The sequence below is a fragment of the Serinus canaria genome, chromosome 19, assembly GCF_022539315.1.
Source record: "Serinus canaria isolate serCan28SL12 chromosome 19, serCan2020, whole genome shotgun sequence".
NCBI lineage: Eukaryota > Metazoa > Chordata > Aves > Passeriformes > Fringillidae > Serinus > Serinus canaria.
In genome coordinates, this window is record NC_066332.1 from 6,072,646 (window position 1) to 6,090,149 (window position 17,504).

A 17,504-nucleotide genomic window follows, 5' to 3' on the forward strand; every position below is an offset into this window, starting at 1 on the left:
TGTGAGCTATGCTTGTCATGATTGAGTCACGGGATGACAAGAATCTCCCAGACAATCGGGCTCCTGAGTCATGTAGGGCTTTTGAGGTCAAATTGCAGAGGATTTGTTCTCTCCACTTCAGTCTGGGGTGGGAGTGAAGTGGAGTGCTCTCAGGTGGCAGGAAGGGATGGATTACCTCAGCTCTCTTGCTGAGTGGAGCCCTCTCCAGAGTAGGGCTTTCACTTCTCTTCATATCCCACTGGCACCCCTCACCTTCACAGAGCTGAGAGCCTGGATCCCATCCATGTGCCTGGGACTCTGCAGGGGCAGGTGTGAATCCAGCCTGGTGTAGCTGTAGAGGTTGTTTGCCAGCCTTGGCACTGGGGTGTCAACCACCACCTAACCTACAGCATGTCCCCCTTTGGATAAGCCAGGTGGGGAGTGGGGATGTTCAACAGATCTCTGCACTGAAGAAAGGAAAGAGCCCAGAGGTGGAGAGGAAGAGGCATCTGCCTGTCTAGGGAGTTTTTTTGTACCTTCTCTCTTTGGAGTCCATGAGGTCCAAAGCTGTCTGAAGGAGGCAGGAAGAAAAATAGAAATGAAATGAGGAGGGAGGTATTTTATGGAAATGCATTATGGAGAGAGCTGTGAGAAGGAGTGAGAAAGCAAATGTGGAGTAGGATGTGTGATGGAGGGGGAGGAGAAAGCAGGGGCGGCAGGAGAAGCAGCAAAGAACAGGAGGAGCAAAGGAAAATGGGAGGTGAAGAAGAGCTGAGCAGAGGAGGGTGGCAGAGGGGCTGGATGAGGAGCCAGCTCCCATTGTGGTGGGGTTGTATGGCTCCTGGTGCTTCACTCCTGCCATGGGCAGCTTGCAAGGGCAGGAATGAGGGCTGGGTGGTGGGAATGCCCTGCAAAGTGCCAAAAGGGAGCTGTGGTGAGGCCAGGCCCTCCTACAGAGGCACTGGCTTGCCCCAGTTGCTAGAGGAGCCCAAAACACCAAAAGGGCCAGACCTGCACTGATGTTGGTCACCTGCTGCTGCTTAGTGACATGAAACAGCTGTATGTAGGTCACAAGGTGGCCACAGACACAGGCTGGCTGGCTGCTGCCTTCTCCTCTGTGAGGTCTGTTTGCCCAGGTGCTGTCTGCTCCCAGCATCCAGCCCTCCCTGGCACTGTGTGAGCAGCCAGGATGCTCTGAGGGTGGGATGTTAGCAGGAGGATGTGTCTTGTGACTGCTGAGCTGGGTGGGGAGAGCAGCAATGCAGGGCGTGGGAAGGGTGGGACCTGGGCTGGGAGGTGAGAGCAGCACACACTGCATTGGGTGTCCAGTGGCTGTATCTGTGCACCCCATCACCATCACTTCTTCAGTTCCTCAGCTCTGGCTCAGCCCCAGGGCAGGCTGTCACCTCCCTACCAGCTCTGCAATGCCACCTGCTGGGGCTGGGACATGTCTGGAGGAGCAGAGAGGCACCACCAGCTGGGAGGATGGAATGGGATGGGGGCATCAGGCATTTCCTTCTCCCATCCAGTATGGCAGGATTTATCCCAGCTGTCCTCATCTTGCCCAGGATGTGCTGCAGAGGAGACTTGCAGATCAGCCCTTTCCCACACTGACCCATGAGAAGGGGAGCCTTCCAGTGCTTTAGGTTATTAAAATCCCCCCTCTTATTTTAAAAAGCAGGATTCCTCTTGGTGGGGACTGGGATGCCAGTCCTGTGGAGTGCCTCACTTCTGGGATGCAGAATGTGTTCGGTCCGTTCTAGGAACAAGCTGTGTTTGTACAACACCCCTCAGGGCTTAGGAACAGCCCTTAGAAATTATTCTGCAGTGCAGGTACTGAGCCTGACTTTTGGCCAGACTGTTCTTTCCCTTCACAGACCCTGGTGCTGCCAACAGACAGAGATGGGCTCATTTTGTGCCCTGAATTTCTGCATCGTGTGTTCTTGGCCACTTCCCTTGAGGATTTTCCATCATGGAGAGCTCAAATGAGAGCTCTGCATCCAGGACTAGACCCAGCATTGCGCCAACCACAACCAGCTGGTGGTGGGTGCAGAGTGCCCCTGCTGAGCCCCTTCTCCCTCCCTCCTGCTGCTGTCAGCCCAGATCCCACAAGGGTGAGGCAGCACTGGTGGAATTGCAGCTGGCTTGGTGAATAGCTGGGGTGTGTTAAACAGAGGTGCTAATTAATCAGGACTCGTTAGCACTGTTGCTGCTCTGGCAGGGATGTCTCTGGCACAGCCAGGTGCTGCAGGGCTTGAGGAAGCTGTAGTCTCTGGGCAGGCTCTGTGCTCTCCATGCTGGCACAGGGCCTGGCAGCCTCTGCCATCCCCGTGGGTTGGTGCTGCCCTGGGATGGTGCAGCCAGCACTGCTGGGACCTGGCTGCTGGCAGGGAGGCAGGAAGGCAGGTGGCTTGTGCTGCTTGAGCATGCTGCTGGCCTCCCCAGCCTTTGCAAGGACCTCCAGGGGCTGCTTGGGTCTGCTGAGTCACTTGTTACCCACTTCCACCTGGTGAGGAGGTTTCCCTGCACATCCATCCTCTCTGGGATGGGCAATCACTGCAGGTGCTGCAGTGAGGAAAGACAGGAGCACACTCATCCTTCCTTCCACACTCATCTTTCCTTTGCCATCCACCTGCAGCTGGAGGTACAGACTGTGCCAGTGCCTGTGGGATGGGTGGGACTGGGGAGCACCTCAGAGCTGGGAGATCTTGTTGTTCCCGTGGAGAAACATCTGCTGAAGGAGACAGGCTGCAGAAACAGGGATGCTCTGACCCAGAGCAGCCTGGTCCCTGCATTATCCTGCTGAAATGCTGAATATGGAGAAATCTATAGATACAGGGAGCAGAGGTGATGGGAGCTGTGTGACTGTCCATGACAATAACTAGGAAGAGCCAGAGTCTGGCCTGCAGAGGGTATCAAAAAAAGTCTGCTGGAAACCATATGGCTTGTTTTGGGCTACAGAAGGAGACATTACTGGTGCAAGCATTTGGTTGCTGTGCAAGGAGTCAAAACACATCTGTTAAATGTTGCCCATGGAAAGCCCTTGCTGCAGCAAGCAGCTTATTATCTACAGGGAGGAAGGGGAAGCATTAAAAACAATTTGATATTCCTCTCTTTGTAAATGAAAGAATGGTAAACATTCTTTGACATCCTGGATAAATCTGTAGCACAGCTCTGGGCTAGCTGGAGATAAACACCACCAGTTGATTCTTCCAGTCCATTTTCAATCCACTATTGAATCCAGACAGTTCTGGGGACTGACCAGGCTTTGATGATCCCAGGGGATGGCTAGAACAAAGATTTGGAGACAAACACTTTTATGTAGTAAACAGCACTGTTAGGAAGTGATTCAGGTGCTGGAGCATACGTGGCTCGTGCCATGGTCCCAGCTGCCTCCCCCTGTGCTGCTGGGATGTGGCCAGCCAGATGTGCTGGTCTGCCCAAGGAAGGCCATGTGGGCTTTGCTACCCTTCCTGAAAAAGAGCTCTCAGCATCAAAAGTCCCTTCTTTGGGACTGGACTTTGAAATCCTTGCAGCTGAGAATGGATTTTTCTAAAGTGTCAGGGCTGCCCAGCCCTTTCTCTCTCCAGGCAGCTTTGGTGGCTCTAAATGCATTAAAGTGTTGTCACAGCAAAGTGACAGGGACAGATTGCAGATGCCACAGTGCAAATCCATCAGGCATGGGTTTCCTCAGGGCAGCTGAGGGCTGCATCACCTTCTGCCTGCTTGGTTCCCCCAGCTCCATCCTAATGCCAGCTGGTGTAGTGGTGTAGTGCCCAAAATCCCAAGGACTTTCCTGTCTTGCTGTTACCCAGCTCTGCACCAGAACTTTTGTCTCCTTTCATTGATTTTATTTGAATGAGCCTGGCCAGTTCTTGGTGACTTATCTTTTTGTTCCTTGGAGCTGCTCCAGAGAAGAAAAGTCACAGGGGATTCTGTGGAAGGAACATGCCCCAGCACCCTGAACAGGCTGAACTGCTCTAAAGCTGCTCAGATCTGCTGTGCAGGTGGGAGCAGGTGAGCTGGGGCTTTCAGCCAAGTGCTGGGCAGGTGTTGCTGCTGGTGTAACACCCCCTCCCTGCTCCCTTCCCTCGCTGTCTTCACCTTGGCTGTGCATCTTTTTGGCTTTCCTTCCTCCAGCCCAAAGCCAGAGGAGACAAGAAGGTCACTTCAGAAAGAGCCACCTCAAAAATGCATGTTGGGTGGAGAAGGACTTGGTGTTGGTCTGTCTGTCAGGCAGCACGGGATCCACAGGGATGAGAACACAGTGATCACCATGGAAGTGGATGGCCTTAGGCTGGATAGTAGCTAATCCTGCTCACAGCATTCTTCCTAAAACCTGTGGAGCAGAAGAAACTGAAGCCTTCATCAGCTGTAGGGCCATGAAGGTCTCCAGAGGCTGATTCCAAGTGCCACATGTGGAAAGTGCCACCCTGTGTTTGCCAGCCTGGAGTACAGACATCACAGAATGCTCAGCTGGGGGGTGTCAGGCACAGTGAGCTGGGACAGCTCAGATTGATCACATCCCCTTCAGACTCATTCCTACCTCTTGATCCTCTGCATGCAAGCAAGGTCCCAGCAGAGAATTCCTGGAATTTCTTTTGGACAGGACAAGACAAGGAGCCACATTCCCTGTGAGATCTGGTGATGAGGCCTTGAAGCAGCTCCTGGCACTGCTGAACCCTTGGCCTCAAAGGTGGAAGCCTGAGCCTTGCCCAGGCTCCTCCCTGTTTCCTGCTCTTGGGACACTTCTTGGAAATGCTCTTCCAGGGAATTTTGGGCCCTGAAGAGGAAAACACCTGCTTCTGTGTTGTTCTTTGGCTTAATGCTTAATCCTGTTGCCACCTATCTGGCTTGGGATCTCCAGAGCTTGGTCCTCACAGCCCTGCTCTGCTTGAGGTGTCAGGCATCCCTCCTGCCCAGCACTGGCACTTGGAGTGAATGTCCCTTCACCTCCTGGGCTCCTCTTCTTGCTCTGTGTGCTCAGCCATCCCTTCCTCCTGCTACTGCTGCCAGAAATCACAGGTTTCAGGATGGCCAGGAATCCCCTTCTGAAAATAACTCATCTTAATGGCTGTGTTTTCATTTAGGAGAGTCCAGCCCACAGTTCCTCAGTCTTCTTAGCTAAAGGATGTTGGTGCTCTGCCTTCCTCTCTTCCATGGTGTTCTAGGGAATGAGGGACTTAACCTGGAAGAGGATCTGTGCCATGCAGGCCTTTGCCTGTTCAACACCACTTGTGGCATGGGAGCAGTCCTTCCCTTCTGCTTCATGTTTGTCTCTCCATGAAAAGTGGTTGTGCAGAAAATAGCACCCTCTCCTTCCTGCTCGTGGCAGACATGGCTTTTTGGACTGGAATAACAGCTCCAGAGGCTGCCTCTTGATGTGCAGCTTCTTGAAACACAGAGCCAATGCTTGTGAACCCTCTGTCTTCCCTGAGAGCCCCAGAGTGGATGGGGGGAGCTGAAGATGGGCAGTTCAGGTACAGCTGATCCCTGGCTGCTCCAGATGGTGATGCTCTGTGTCCTCCTGGGGATGTGGAGTTGGGAGCAGCAGTACTCTCCATGCTAAAGCATCCACCTGGACAGGATGGAGGTTGGAGAAGGAAGAGCTACACCTTGGCCAGCCTGTTTGGCACAGCACTGCTTGCTCCTGGTGTCCTCCAAAAGTGGATTCAGGAAGGATGAGGTTCCCCCAAGCCAAGTGTCTGATCTCTCTTTGCCTCCTGCCAGGTGGAGCTGTAACATCACTTGTGCAAATGTTTCCTTTCCCAGGCTGGTGGAAAAGCCTGGCAGCTTCTGTGGCAGGCCTGATGCCTGGTGAGGAGCTCCTCTCCTCTGCCCCAGGGCCAGATGCCTTGCAGAGGCATGGAATGCTCTCTGGCTTAAGCCAAGCCTTGCTGGGCAGCTCCAGGAGGATGGGCTGGGAGCTGAGGTGACAGTGGATGCACTCAGTGGTAATTTGCTCTTGGTGTTGTGTGATATTTGCTGCTTCATCCCACAAGGCCTCCAGGGACCAGGCTGCTGGGCTGCTCAGGTGTCTGTGCCTGGGTGGGTGGGACCAGGGATTGTATTTGGGAAGATGCAAAGATAATGTCTCATGCTGCAAATGGGGTTCATGTTCAAAGCTGGGTTATTCTATACACCTGGTGACTTGCACTGTGTCTTGCCAGGTATGAGTGTGTGGAAGCTCAGGACCAAGGCCACTGTTTCTTGCTGAGGGTGTGGAGCTCATTGTGCTGTATTCAGAACTGGGCCTGAAGCTCAGAGTGTTGCTGGGTATCTTTGCTGGGCACCAGCTGGGGTGGTGTGGAAATGCCTTTTTTTCTCCTTTGACAACACAGACTGTGTGATCCTCTGTCCCATCAAGGCTGCCAGGTTTGATCCCAGCTGGTTTCTGGTGTGCACAAAGTCCAGCTGGGACGTGCCTGGTGTCACTTGGGGTGTGTGAGGAGAACAGGAGCACACCAGCTACAGACCTGTGGCACTCACAGCCCTAGAGGGAGCCGTGGCTGAAAGTAAAGCCTCTGCTGGGCTTGTAGGGATCTGTTGGAGTGTTCTCTTCTCCCCCTCTAACCCTGACCTTTCTCCTTGGCATCCTGGCCAGTGACCTGCTTGTCTGCCTTCTCTCTAGCTCACCTCACACGTGCCCATCACACCACAGAGTGTCTGACTTCCCTGTCTCATCTCTCCTTGTGCAGCCACACCAACAGAGCCAGAATCAGTGGTGAAGAAGTACCTGGAAGAGCTGAAGGGAGCTCCTGCTGATGAGGTAAGAGGACAGTGAAGCAGCTCCAGCTTGCCCAGGTCACTGGGGGGTGCCAAGGAAGTCACAAGGCAAGCAGTGCCCAAGGGCCATCCCTCCTTGGGTGTCTGGTGCGGCTTGCAGTGGCACTGTTGATGTGAGGTGGAGAGTCCTCAGCACTGCCTGAAATTCACATGTGACCACAGGTGACTTGTCCTCGTTAGAGGACTGTGATGAAGGCACAGTGTGGGTTGAATAGCTCATTTGGACAGTGCTCCTCACTTCCTTTGGAGGAAGGAGTTTAGTTTTGGTCTCAGTGCTGAGAGATCAAAACTAGAGATCAAACCCTGCACTGGAGCTCCTTTGCAGAGAAGCAGCATGTAACCATACTCTCCTCTCTGACTGATGACAGCTCTCCACCTCCTGGACAATGCAGGAAGTGGAATGGAGCAATACCAGCCAGATAAGGAAACCTGTCTCTGTCCTTGAATCTCAATTAAAGCTGTAGACAAATCCTCCTGAAGCATCTCCTGATGGCTTCCTTGGTGTGTCAGTCCTCAGGAGCAGCCTGTGCTCACCCCACGTGGTGGTTTCTCCCCTAGGACTGCATGATCTGCATGGAGAAGCTGTCCTCCCCCTCGGGCTACAGCGACTCGTGCCACTCCAGCAGCATCAGGCCAGAGGCTGTCGGCCGCCTGAGAAACTGCCAGCACTCCTTCCACATGCTCTGCATGCTGGCCATGTACTCCAACGGGAACAAGGTACTGAGCTGGCCCATCCTCACCAGGCCCCTGTGTGCAGGTGGCTGTGGAGCTCTGATGTGGCTTCTGTCCCCTGGCAGGATGGCAGTTTGCAGTGTCCCTCCTGTAAAACCATCTACGGAGAGAAAACCGGTACCCAGCCCAAAGGGAAGATGGAGATCTCCACTTTTCCCCAGTCCCTCCCAGGACACAAGGACTGTGGGACAATCAGGATTGTGTATCACATCAGCAGGGGCATCCAGGTGAGTGCCCAGTGTGCTGGCAGACAGCACAAGCTGGGAGAGCTTCCCAGAAAAGTCCTGGGATCCAGTGCAGCCCCTGCTGGCAGCCCTTTGCTGAGCAGCCTGTGGTGCCTGGAGCCAGGAGCTGCTCTGGCTGCTCTTCAACATGTGAGGGTCTCCTCCATCAGAGATCTTTTCCTGAGCAGCCCCAGCTGCTCTGATGTCTGCCTGAAGCAGGGAGGAGACTGGCCATGATCACAAGGTGGGAAACATCCCATGGTATGGTTTCACAGCTTGTATTGGTTTCAGTGGTGAGAGTGGACTTTCAAAGGTTTGAACTGTATGGCCTTTTTAAGGTGTTACCAGAGCACATGGAAAAAACAGTGATTTGGGGCTGTCTCTTGCCAGAATTTAGGTAGCTTTTAGATCTGGCTTTGTATCCCAGCACAAGACTGCTTTTGGAGGATCTGTAATACTCCTGTATCCCATAAGAACAAGTCAGACACATTGTACTCACCGACAATACCTTGCTGCCTCTACATGGTTTGGGATGCGCCTATGTCAGGTCCTGCTGCTGATGGATTGCCCAATTGATATGAAGGTGGCTAAGTCCATGACAAATCTGTCTCATCTCTTGCAGGGCCCAGAGCACCCCAACCCTGGGATGCCATACACAGCCAGAGGCTTTCCTCGCTATTGTTACCTACCAGACAATGAGAAGGGCAGGAAGGTGAGGTATCACACCCTGCTAACATCACCCTTCTGAAGCTGTCAAGCTCCTGACAAGCTGCATTCATGGCACAAGTCTCCTAGCTCTGTTTTTCCTTTCCCCCTGTAGGTCCTGGAGCTCCTGAAGGTGGCCTGGAGGAGACGCCTGATTTTCACAGTGGGCACCTCCAACACCACGGGCGAGAGCAACACGGTGGTGTGGAATGAGATCCACCACAAGACTGAGATGGACTCAAACCTCAGTGGCCATGGCTACCCTGACCCCAACTACTTGGACAATGTGCTGGCAGAGCTGGCTGCCCAAGGTGTCACTGAGGACTGCCTGGGCCAGTGAGCCTCAGGGGCCACTAGTGCACTTACTCCTGATGCCTTAAGTTCCTTGTCTGACCACCCATCACACTGAGCAATAACAGTTCCGTGGGAGCCCTGCCCGCTCTTCACATTTTTTTGGTGGGGGGGTGTGGGGTTGGGAAGGATATTTTTGTAGAAGCTGTGCTTGTGTCTCTGGGTGGGATTGATGGCTGCAGCCAGGAGCAGCTGGGATTGTACTGAGGTGACAGATCCCCTGGGGAAGGCAGGACCTTCCTTTGGTAATGCCTGGGGACAGGATGGGAGAGGAGAGTGCCTTGCTTCCAGGAGACCACCTGGAAGTCAAACAAGGTCCTCCTTTTGGGACACATCAGCTCCCTGAGGCACCTCTTGCCTCCCTCCTGCTGTGTATCTCTGCTCGGTCCCAATAAACTCTTCATTCTCACAGCAAGACCCTGCTCTGCCTTCCTGCTGCCTCAGGGCTTGGAGCCATGGACCATTAATCCAGCCAGGAGGGAAAGCTCAGCTCTGCTGGAGGGACACACATCTCAGTGGAGGCAGGACACTGCTCCCAGGGGTTGTGGTTCCTGCCTGTCAATGCTTTGGCCACTGGCCTTTGGTGGTCTGTGGCCATGGTGCCAGCAGAGGTGACTTATCAGTGTCCACCCTGTGGCAAGTTGCCACCCCCTGCTCTTGGCTGGGAGCTGCCAACCCCACTCCTCTCATCCCAGAGATGAGAGGCAGAGCCTGTCCCTCTCTCCCCTTCTCTCAGGTGAAATGGCAGCAATTCAGTGAAGCCTGTGCAGGGAGGAGCTGCTGTGCTTTGTGCTGCTGCTGCAGGGATGCTGGTGCCACCAGCTGGTGACAGTCACCCTCCTCCCAGCAGCAGTGGTGGCCAGCCCAGGTGCCAGCAGCAATGCTCTGGCTCAGAGCCTGTCCCTGCTCTGGCTGCTGGCACCTTAGAAATGGGACATTGCCCCAGTCCCAGTGGCCTTGCTGTACATTGTCCCTGGGCTGCTTGTCACATGGGAGCTGATGTCTTTTGAAGAGCTGTTTCTTGTCACCTGGGGACTGATATCTTTTGAAGAGCTGCTGCTGGGCTCTCCCCCTCCCTGTAGCCACTGTCCCAGCTGCACATTAAATCCATCCAATCCATCCCTTGGGCACTGGTGCCATCTGCCACTTCACCTTCTTCCTGGAAATTCTGGGATGGAGCTGGGCATTGTGGCAGCTCTACCTTGGCCTCTTCCAGAGGAGGGACACTTTGCTTCCTGTCATGCCAGTATAAAGATTAAAGGTTTTCCTGAGCCATTGTGGGGTGGAGCTTTCCCCAGTGTCCATCTTGTGCCTGTAAGCTTTAAGAAGCCCCTCAAACATCCAGGGAAATCTGGGCATGCTGCAGGAATGGCAGCTCCTTGGGAGCTGCAGTGACGTGTCTGTACTGCTAAGCTCTACACAAATGGGCTCTGTCTGCTCCTCTCCCATCCTGGTTGCAAAAGGGAGAAGTCTTGAGTTCAAACCTCAGCTTTGTATCCCTGGATCATGTTAAGCCAGCAATCAAAGCAGTGAATTGAAGCAAAAATTGAAGCAGGGTTCATTCAGCCCTGTACAAAGCAAGAATTTCCTGCTGGGCCTGGCCTAAGGCATCTCCAGCAGCTGCTGCTGGGTGTGAATCAGCTGGAGCCTCCCTGCATCTGGGCTGGTCCAGGGCAGGGGCACTGGGCTGTACTGAGCCAGCCAAGCTCAGCAGCTCATCCCTGACTGCCCTGCTTTTGGACACGTCTCCTAAAATCCTTGTTCTCTCTGTGCTGGGCTCAAGGTGGCCTTGCCCCTGTGGCAGGGGGATCCAAGGGGTGGAAGGGAACAGAGCCAGGTGCTCAGGCATGGTGGTGTAGGGAGATGCTTTGGAGGTGGGGAGAAAGCATAACCACGGTTCCTCTCAGAGCCAGGAGGGGACAGAGCCCCAAATAAAAGCTTATTATGTTCCCAGGCACATTTGACCAAAAGCCTTGTGTCCCCCATGCCCAGCTGGAGCCCCAGGAGAGGAGAGGGGGGTTGTCTGTCCCAGCCCCTGCGGGGATGGCTCATCTGCCACAGGGTGGTTATTCTTAGCCCAGCCTTGACCCCGCAGCTATGCTGGGTACCGGCAGCTGAAACTGTGACTCACTGTCCCCCTGCGTCACCCCCCTGCGTCACCCTGCCCCTCACCTTGCTGCTGGCACCTTGCCGGCTGGGGAGCACCAGGGAGGGCTCCGGGGGAACTGGGGGGGTCCCGGGGCAAGCGTTGCTTGGACAGGTGTGGGGGATAAGGGGGGGATAAGAAGGAGGAGGGACAGAGGCTGCAGCTGCGCCTGTTTTTCTCCTCTGCAGCTGCACGATGTAATCTTTGAATGCCCCATTTCCACTTAATCTGAAGGCGCGGTCCGGGCCCCTTGGGAAGGGGGGGGGGAAAAATCTCCTCCCACGCAGGAGTGAGTGGGCAGCCGCTCCCCTTGGCACACACGGGAGAGGGAGCGCTCCGAGCCCTCTGCGGGGGGAGCGGCGCTGAGGGGCTCCCGCTCCCTGCCCCCATCCCAAGGGCTTGGAGGGGCTGCGAGAGATGGGGAAAAGTCAGCGTGGGGTGGCCCCAGAGCTGAAAAGGCTTCCGCGCCCCTGCTGCTGGGTGGGACCGTTCACCTGAACGCTGGGATTTGGGATAGTTCGGGTGTGATGCTCCGCAGCACTTCCCTGCCCGCGGGGCAGGGCTGGCTGCACCCGAACCAGTCGGGCACGGGCTCACCCCTGGCTCCGGGGCCCCGGTGGGCACAGGGCATCCGCAGGGAGCTGAGTGGTGGTGGGGGGTGTGGGGGTCCAGGATGACTTGCCTGGCTGCCCCCATAGCCCCAGCAAAGTCTGAGTCCTGCCAGTCCATCCTGGAACATCGCCCCAGTGCCTCCTCTGCCTCAGTTTCCCCTTTCACATGACTGTGAAAGGGGAAACTGTGCCCTGACTCCTCGCAGGTGCCTCGGGGGTCCTGCAGGACGGTTCCCAGCGGGTTTGGGACCAGCGGGTGACTCGGGATGCTCAGCTGTCCCCTCTGCCCGCGGGGTCTGGCCGGGCCTGCAGAGCCGGTACAGGAATGCGGGGCTGGGAGGGTCCGGCTCCAGGACAGGCGGTCCCTGCTGCGGGGGCACTGGGGGCAGTTCGTCCCCTGGCAGTGGGACGGGGTGAGCTGAGCGGGACAGCACATCCAGCAGCACCAGGACAACGCCATGGAGCTGCCATGGGTGCTGCTGGCGCTGGCTGGGACGGGCGTAGCCGCGGACCTGGGTGACTCCTGGGGGACAGGGCAGAGGGGGACCTGGGGGGGGCTGCGAGGCGTTTGTGCCAGGGAGGGGTTATGGGGCTGGGCATGGCTGGGGGTCCCCACCAGTGCTGGTGCCTTGTGACATTCCCGTGTGCCAGCGCTGGTGTGGGGTCAGGCACTTTCTGAGCGGTGCAGAACAGGGGGAGTTCCCTGGCTCACTGCCCACACCCCCAGCCCGGCTGCCCTACGTGCCCCACGTGCCCCCCATGGCACTGCTGGGCAAGGTCACCGCCACCACCTTCGCGCTGGAGAGGCCCCGCTGCGTCTTCGACGGCCACGCCGATGCCTCCGACGCCGTTTGGCTGGCGGTGGCCTTTGCCAACGGTGAGCACTCGCTGCTCCGGCACGTCCCCCCTGTGACAAGGGACATGGGGGACTCTCACCGCAGCCGCTCACCCGCCACCTGTGCCGTCAGCATCAGGCGCCTTCAGAAACCCCCAGTCCCAGGCTGAGGTGCCCCCGTACAAGGAGCTGCCCACTGCCCGCTCCTACATGACGCTGGAGACGGCGGCGGCCGCGTATTCCTGCTCGGCGCAGAGCCCGCCCGTCCTGCGGGTCGGGGGTGACACGGCCTGCAGGGAGCAGGGCAGACAGGACCCCTGCAATGGGCCCCTGCCCTCCCCGGGACCCTACAGGTAAGGCCAGAAGCCCCAAATCCCGGCTGGGGTGACTCGCCTGGACCCAGGGCTTGTTCGCCCCCCCGGTATCAGCCCCGTCCCCACGGCAGGGTGAAGTTCCTGCTGATGGGCTGCCGCGGCCCCAAAGCGGAGACGCTCTGGTCCGAGCCCATCCTCCTGCGCACAGGTTCTTGTGGCACTGCCACCCCCCTGCGGGTCCCCTGCACCTCCCCGGCTGGGGTGGTGGCATCAGCATTATCCCTGTGCCATCACCCCAAAAGCTGCTGGGAGAAGCCATCCCCGACCCCACATCCACCCCACATCCCTCATCGCTCCTCCTTCCAGCCCTCAGCCCGAGCACCATCGACCCCGCTCCCGCTCGCCCTGGCAGCGCCCTGGTGGTGATCGCCTCCATCCTGGCCAGCCTGGGGGCCGTGCTGGCCACCGCCGTGCTCGGAGCCCTGGGGTACGGGGGGCTACGGGGGGGGGGGGGCAGTGTCTGCGGGGGCCCCGGGAGAACACCCCAACTTGGCAACCCCATCAGCAAAGGAATGGAGATCTTTTCAACGTCGAAAAAGCCTTTTTATTCCTAAATTGGGGTTTTGGCATAGTTTGCAGGAGAAAAGGCTCCTGCAAACTGCGGCTGGTGCAGAGCCCCACAGACCCCACTTGTTGCCTGTTTCTGTCTCCCTGCAGTGCCAAGGTGTGGGGCTCCCTGTGCCACCAGGGCTTGGGGACTGACACCTTCATCCGCAGATCCTACCGGACCCACCACATCCCCCCGGCCCTGCCCCAGCCCCTGCCCCCCGGCTGCGGGTGTAGCCCCCCGGGGCTGTGCCAGTCTGCCCCCCAATCCCCTGCTCCGTGTCAGAGAATCATGGAACAGTTTGGGTTGGACGGGACCATAAAGGGACCACCTCGGTTCAACCCCCCTGCCACAGGCAGGGACAGCTTCAACTAGATGTGAAGTGTCCTGCCAAGTAAAATCTGATTTTCCATCTGCAGCTGTCTCCTCCTGGTCTTTGGCCACGCAGGGTGGGACTGTGAAGGTGGGGGACCTCGAAAGCCACGTGGGGCTCTGGCTTGGTGGCACTTGGTGTCGGTGTGGGGGGCATTTGCTGCCACGGGTGGGGTCTGTGGGGCGCATCCCCACGGGACATCCCCTCTGCCGGGTGGCACTGTCACCACCCACCCATGCCACAAACACAGCGGTTCTCAGCACGCCTCGCCGGCGGGCGCTCAAACATAACAAAAGCTCCCGGGGAAACGAGCCCAACCTGTTTGCCACGGGGCTGCGGCCGCTGCAGGAATGTGGGCGGTTGGTGACCACAGGCGGGTCCCAGGGGACGCGGAGCCTCAGCTCCCGCACTCCCGCCCTCGGCACCCAGGCGCCCGCATCATGCTCCCGCTGCTCCTCCTGCTCCTGCCCGCCGCACACGGCATAGGTGAGTCCAGCCGCGCCACCGGGACGGGCCCGGGCCTCCCCTGGGCACTGCGGGGATCCCCCGAGCTCAGGCACCAGGACCCCGCTGAGCCTGGAGGTGGGGGGCAGCTGGTGCCCCCTTCTCTGGATCGTGTTCTGGGTGCCACCTCCAGTCCCTGGTGTCTCTGATGTTGGTTGACTGGCACAGCGTGGGCTTCTCTGGAGATCCCCGCTGGAGGCCACCAGGACTCCCCTGAGCCTGGAGGCGTAGGGCAGCTGATGCCCCCCCCCCCATTCTGGGTGCCACCCCGAGTGTCCCTGGTGTCACCCACCGTGGTCCTCCGGGTGTGCCCCCGTGGCTGGGAGCACGGAGGGGTTTTGCTTCCTCTTTTAATGCAACACATGTCTGAGCCCACACTGGGGGTGGGAAGGGAGTGGGAGCCCCACTGCCGAGATCTCAGGGTTCAGCTGCCTCCTGTCCCTGTCCCTGTCCCTACCCCGAGCCCCGGCACCGCGGCCGCCGGTCAGAGCCTCCGTGCCGGGGCTGCAGCGGGGGATCCGGCCCCTCCACCGCACCCCCTCGGCTTCTCCCCGCAGACCAGGTCAGGCACAAGCCGGCCCTGACCCAGGAGAAGCTGGAGGGGGTGACAACCGCCTCTACCTTCGTGCTGGACCAGCCCCGCTGCGTCTTCAACAACTACAGCAACGCCGTCATCTGGCTGGTGGTGGCCCTGGACAAGGGTAGGTGGGAGCAGCCCAGGGCAGGGGGCGTGCAGGGGTCCCTGTACCTCGCACCAAGTCCCTCCTCACCCCCATCCCCATTCCTGCAGATGTATACGCCTTCAACAGCAGCGTGGGGCCGGGGACTAACGAGACCGCATTCCAGCGCTTCCCTGACCCTGTCCATGCCTACATGACCCTCAACGCCACCCTGGACAGCTACCCCTGCCCCAAACCGGCCGGGGACATCACGGTGCTGCGGGTGGGCAGCGAGACGAGCTGTGCCCAGGATGAGACGAGACCCACGTGCAATGGCCCCCTGCCTGGCCCCGGGCCCTACCGGTGAGGCTGCCCGTGGGACCTGCCCCCTCCAGGGCTGCCGGCAGACCCCCGGCCCACGGGACCGTGGCCAAGATCCCTTTCCATCTTAGGGTGAAGTTCCTCGCCCTGGAGGGCTCTGTGCCCGTGGCTGAGACAGACTGGTCGGCGCCAATCACGCTGAGGACAGGTACTGGTGCTCATCCTGCCCCCACACCCAGCCCACAGGGGGAAAATGGGGTGGTCCTGGGTGTGTGGGGTGGTCCCAGGGGGCTGAATGCTGAGCAACAGTGGTTTGGGGTGAGGGCTCCTGTGAGCAGCTGGAGAAACTGAGGCAGGGCTCTGCCGTGGGTGTCACTCATGCACGGTGGCACTGTGTGATGGCACGTTGGGTTGGTGCACACGAGCACACCGTCACCCACCCGGACCCCTGAGCCACTCCGGGGTGTGTATCCCTCCATTCTGCCATCCTGCTCTCTCTCCTGCTCTCCCCAGCCAAATCACCCAACAGCAACCCCACGACGAGCAGCGGGCACAGCGCCGGCATGATCGCCATCACCACCATCCTCTCCATCCTCTTCGCCATCCTCCTGGCCGGACTGGTGGCCATGCTTGTCTTTTGGGGGTGAGTGCCACCACCTGGGCGTGCCGGGCAGGGTGACGCCGTCAGAGGGTGACACCGTCAGAGGGTGACACCGTCATCCCTCGGTCCCCACCCTCACCCCTCACCCCGCCTTCCCTCCCCAGCTCGGACTCCTGCGGCAGCAGCACCTTCGGCAAGCAGGAGTCGGTGTCGGTGCGGCGGTACAACACCCACCACGTCTATGACCAGCCGGCAGCCCGGCTCTGAGCCCCCGCCGCCCCCGGCACCGCCGCCCCGCCCGCGTGCCCCGGTGCGGGGGTAAATGTGACCCGCAGAGCTCCATCCCCGTGGGTGACACCGCCCGTGGGTGACACCGGCCCGCCGCAGCGGGGACACGGCCGGAGCCGCCCCCCGGCACCGGGGGGGTGGAGCGGGACATTAAAGGCTTTTCCTCATGCTTTGTGTCCGGGCTGTGCAGCCTGTTTTGTGACCCCTCGATGCCCCCCGGAGAGCCCCACGGTCCCCTGTGCCCCACGGTCCCCTGTGCCCCGCTGTGAGCCCCAGCGCAGAGCTGGAGGGAGCTGCTGCACGGGTAGGGCGCGGCCGGGGATGCTCTGCAGTGGGAGACGCTGTCACAGGGCTGGCATCAATGTCACCCACCTGGGACATTGATGCCACATGGGGGCAAGTCCCCTGGGTGCAGGGCAGCGAGGAGAGGCCGACCCCCCGCCCTGGTGCTGGGGTGAGGGGCACTGAAATGCCCCGGGAGGGGGGTGGCGGCTGTGGGGGGTGTTCCTCCAACCCCTTTTATCCCACAATGATCCTCCCTGACCCATCCCGAAATGACCCAATCCATCCCGGGTGCACCTCGGGTTCCTCTGAGAGCCAGGAGACCCCAAAAGGGAACCGGCACCCCGGGGTGTCAGATTCTGCACCGGGGGTGTCCCTGAGCCCAGTCCGGGGGATGTGGGGCTGATCCTGCACCGGGGGTGTCCCTGAGCCCAGTCCGGGGGATGTGGGGCTGATCCCGCACCGGGGGTGTCCCTGAGCCCAGGCCGGGGGATGTGGGGCTGATCCTGCACCGGGGGTGTCCCTGAGCCCAGGCCGGCTGATCCTGCACTGGTGAGGCCGGGCTGGGGCGGAAAGGGGAGGCTGATCCTGATGCAGGAAGGGACCGGATCCATCATTGCTGATCCTACAGCGGGGCGCGGGTCTCTGGTGCTGATCTCAGGGCTGGGGGTGCCCTGATCCTGCAGCCCGGGCAGGATGAGACCCCGCTGGTGCTGGGGACAGCCCCGCTGTGGGTGGAGCCGGGGAAGGTGTGTGTGTACCTGTACACATCATACACAAACACTGACAGCCCCGTTTCTCCCCGCAGGCGTCTCTCCAAGGGCAGCATCACCCTGTCACCCCGGGCCGGTCACGGCGCCCTTCTGGGGTGTCCTTGTGCCGCCTGGGGGGTGTTAGCAACCTGCCCCCCCCCCCCCCGCCCGCTGCCGGAGCCGCCTCCGTGGAGCCCGGCCAAGGGAAATCGAGCAAATCCAGCGATTAACTCCTGCCGAGATCAGCGTGGGAGCAGCGGAGGGATGGTTCCATCCGGCGTACGCGGGTCCTCTCCGCCCTACACCCCCTGCCCCGAAATAAAACAACTGCTTCTCCTGCAAAGGGCTGTGGGGGTGTCACCTGCCACCCGTGTGTCGCTGGAGGTGGCACATGTGGCCCCGACAGCCTGCGGGGCTGGAGCTGGCGCACGGAG

At 59.1% G+C, this 17,504-nt stretch overlaps 3 protein-coding genes across 5 annotated transcripts in view; all 3 read left to right on the forward strand.

The window, feature by feature from the left end:
- The window catches only part of DTX2 (deltex E3 ubiquitin ligase 2), a 34,535-nt gene extending 25,347 nt beyond the window's left edge, over positions 1 to 9,188 (forward strand). For all 3 annotated transcript variants that reach the window (XM_030230880.2, XM_030230881.2, XM_030230883.2), the window contains 5 exons: positions 6,678 to 6,748; positions 7,324 to 7,482; positions 7,563 to 7,724; positions 8,344 to 8,433; positions 8,542 to 9,188. In XM_030230880.2, coding sequence (XP_030086740.2) covers positions 6,678 to 6,748; positions 7,324 to 7,482; positions 7,563 to 7,724; positions 8,344 to 8,433; positions 8,542 to 8,766 — 707 coding nt within the window. In that variant the 3' untranslated portion in view covers positions 8,767 to 9,188. The remainder of the gene's footprint in view (positions 1 to 6,677; positions 6,749 to 7,323; positions 7,483 to 7,562; positions 7,725 to 8,343; positions 8,434 to 8,541) is intronic.
- A 2,804-nt stretch (positions 9,189 to 11,992) lies between these two features.
- On the forward strand, positions 11,993 to 13,665 carry UPK3B (uroplakin 3B). Its single transcript, XM_050981963.1, has 6 exons — positions 11,993 to 12,050; positions 12,262 to 12,411; positions 12,476 to 12,722; positions 12,815 to 12,891; positions 13,050 to 13,170; positions 13,401 to 13,665. Exons 1-6 carry the CDS (start codon positions 11,993 to 11,995, stop codon positions 13,663 to 13,665), a joined length of 918 nt encoding a protein of 305 aa, XP_050837920.1.
- Positions 13,666 to 13,735: 70 nt separating this feature from the next.
- Positions 13,736 to 16,015, forward strand: LOC103820256 (uroplakin-3b-like protein 1). Its single transcript, XM_030232896.2, has 6 exons — positions 13,736 to 14,149; positions 14,725 to 14,868; positions 14,958 to 15,189; positions 15,279 to 15,355; positions 15,661 to 15,790; positions 15,913 to 16,015. Exons 1-6 carry the CDS (start codon positions 14,014 to 14,016, stop codon positions 16,013 to 16,015), a joined length of 822 nt encoding a protein of 273 aa, XP_030088756.2. The 5' UTR covers positions 13,736 to 14,013.
- The last annotated feature ends 1,489 nt before the right edge of the window (positions 16,016 to 17,504 follow it).

Coding starts and splice junctions, on each gene's coding strand:
- LOC103820256 (XM_030232896.2), top strand. CDS start 14,014: ATGTGGGCGGTTGGTGACCACAGGCGGGTCCCAGGGGACGCGGAGCCT. Junction 14,869..14,957: donor GGTGGTGGCCCTGGACAAGG/GTAGGTGGGAGC, acceptor CCATTCCTGCAG/ATGTATACGCCTTCAACAGC. Junction 15,356..15,660: donor GCCAATCACGCTGAGGACAG/GTACTGGTGCTC, acceptor TGCTCTCCCCAG/CCAAATCACCCAACAGCAAC.
- UPK3B (XM_050981963.1), top strand. CDS start 11,993: ATGGAGCTGCCATGGGTGCTGCTGGCGCTGGCTGGGACGGGCGTAGCC. Junction 12,412..12,475: donor GGCGGTGGCCTTTGCCAACG/GTGAGCACTCGC, acceptor CTCTCACCGCAG/CCGCTCACCCGCCACCTGTG. Junction 12,723..12,814: donor CCCTCCCCGGGACCCTACAG/GTAAGGCCAGAA, acceptor TCCCCACGGCAG/GGTGAAGTTCCTGCTGATGG.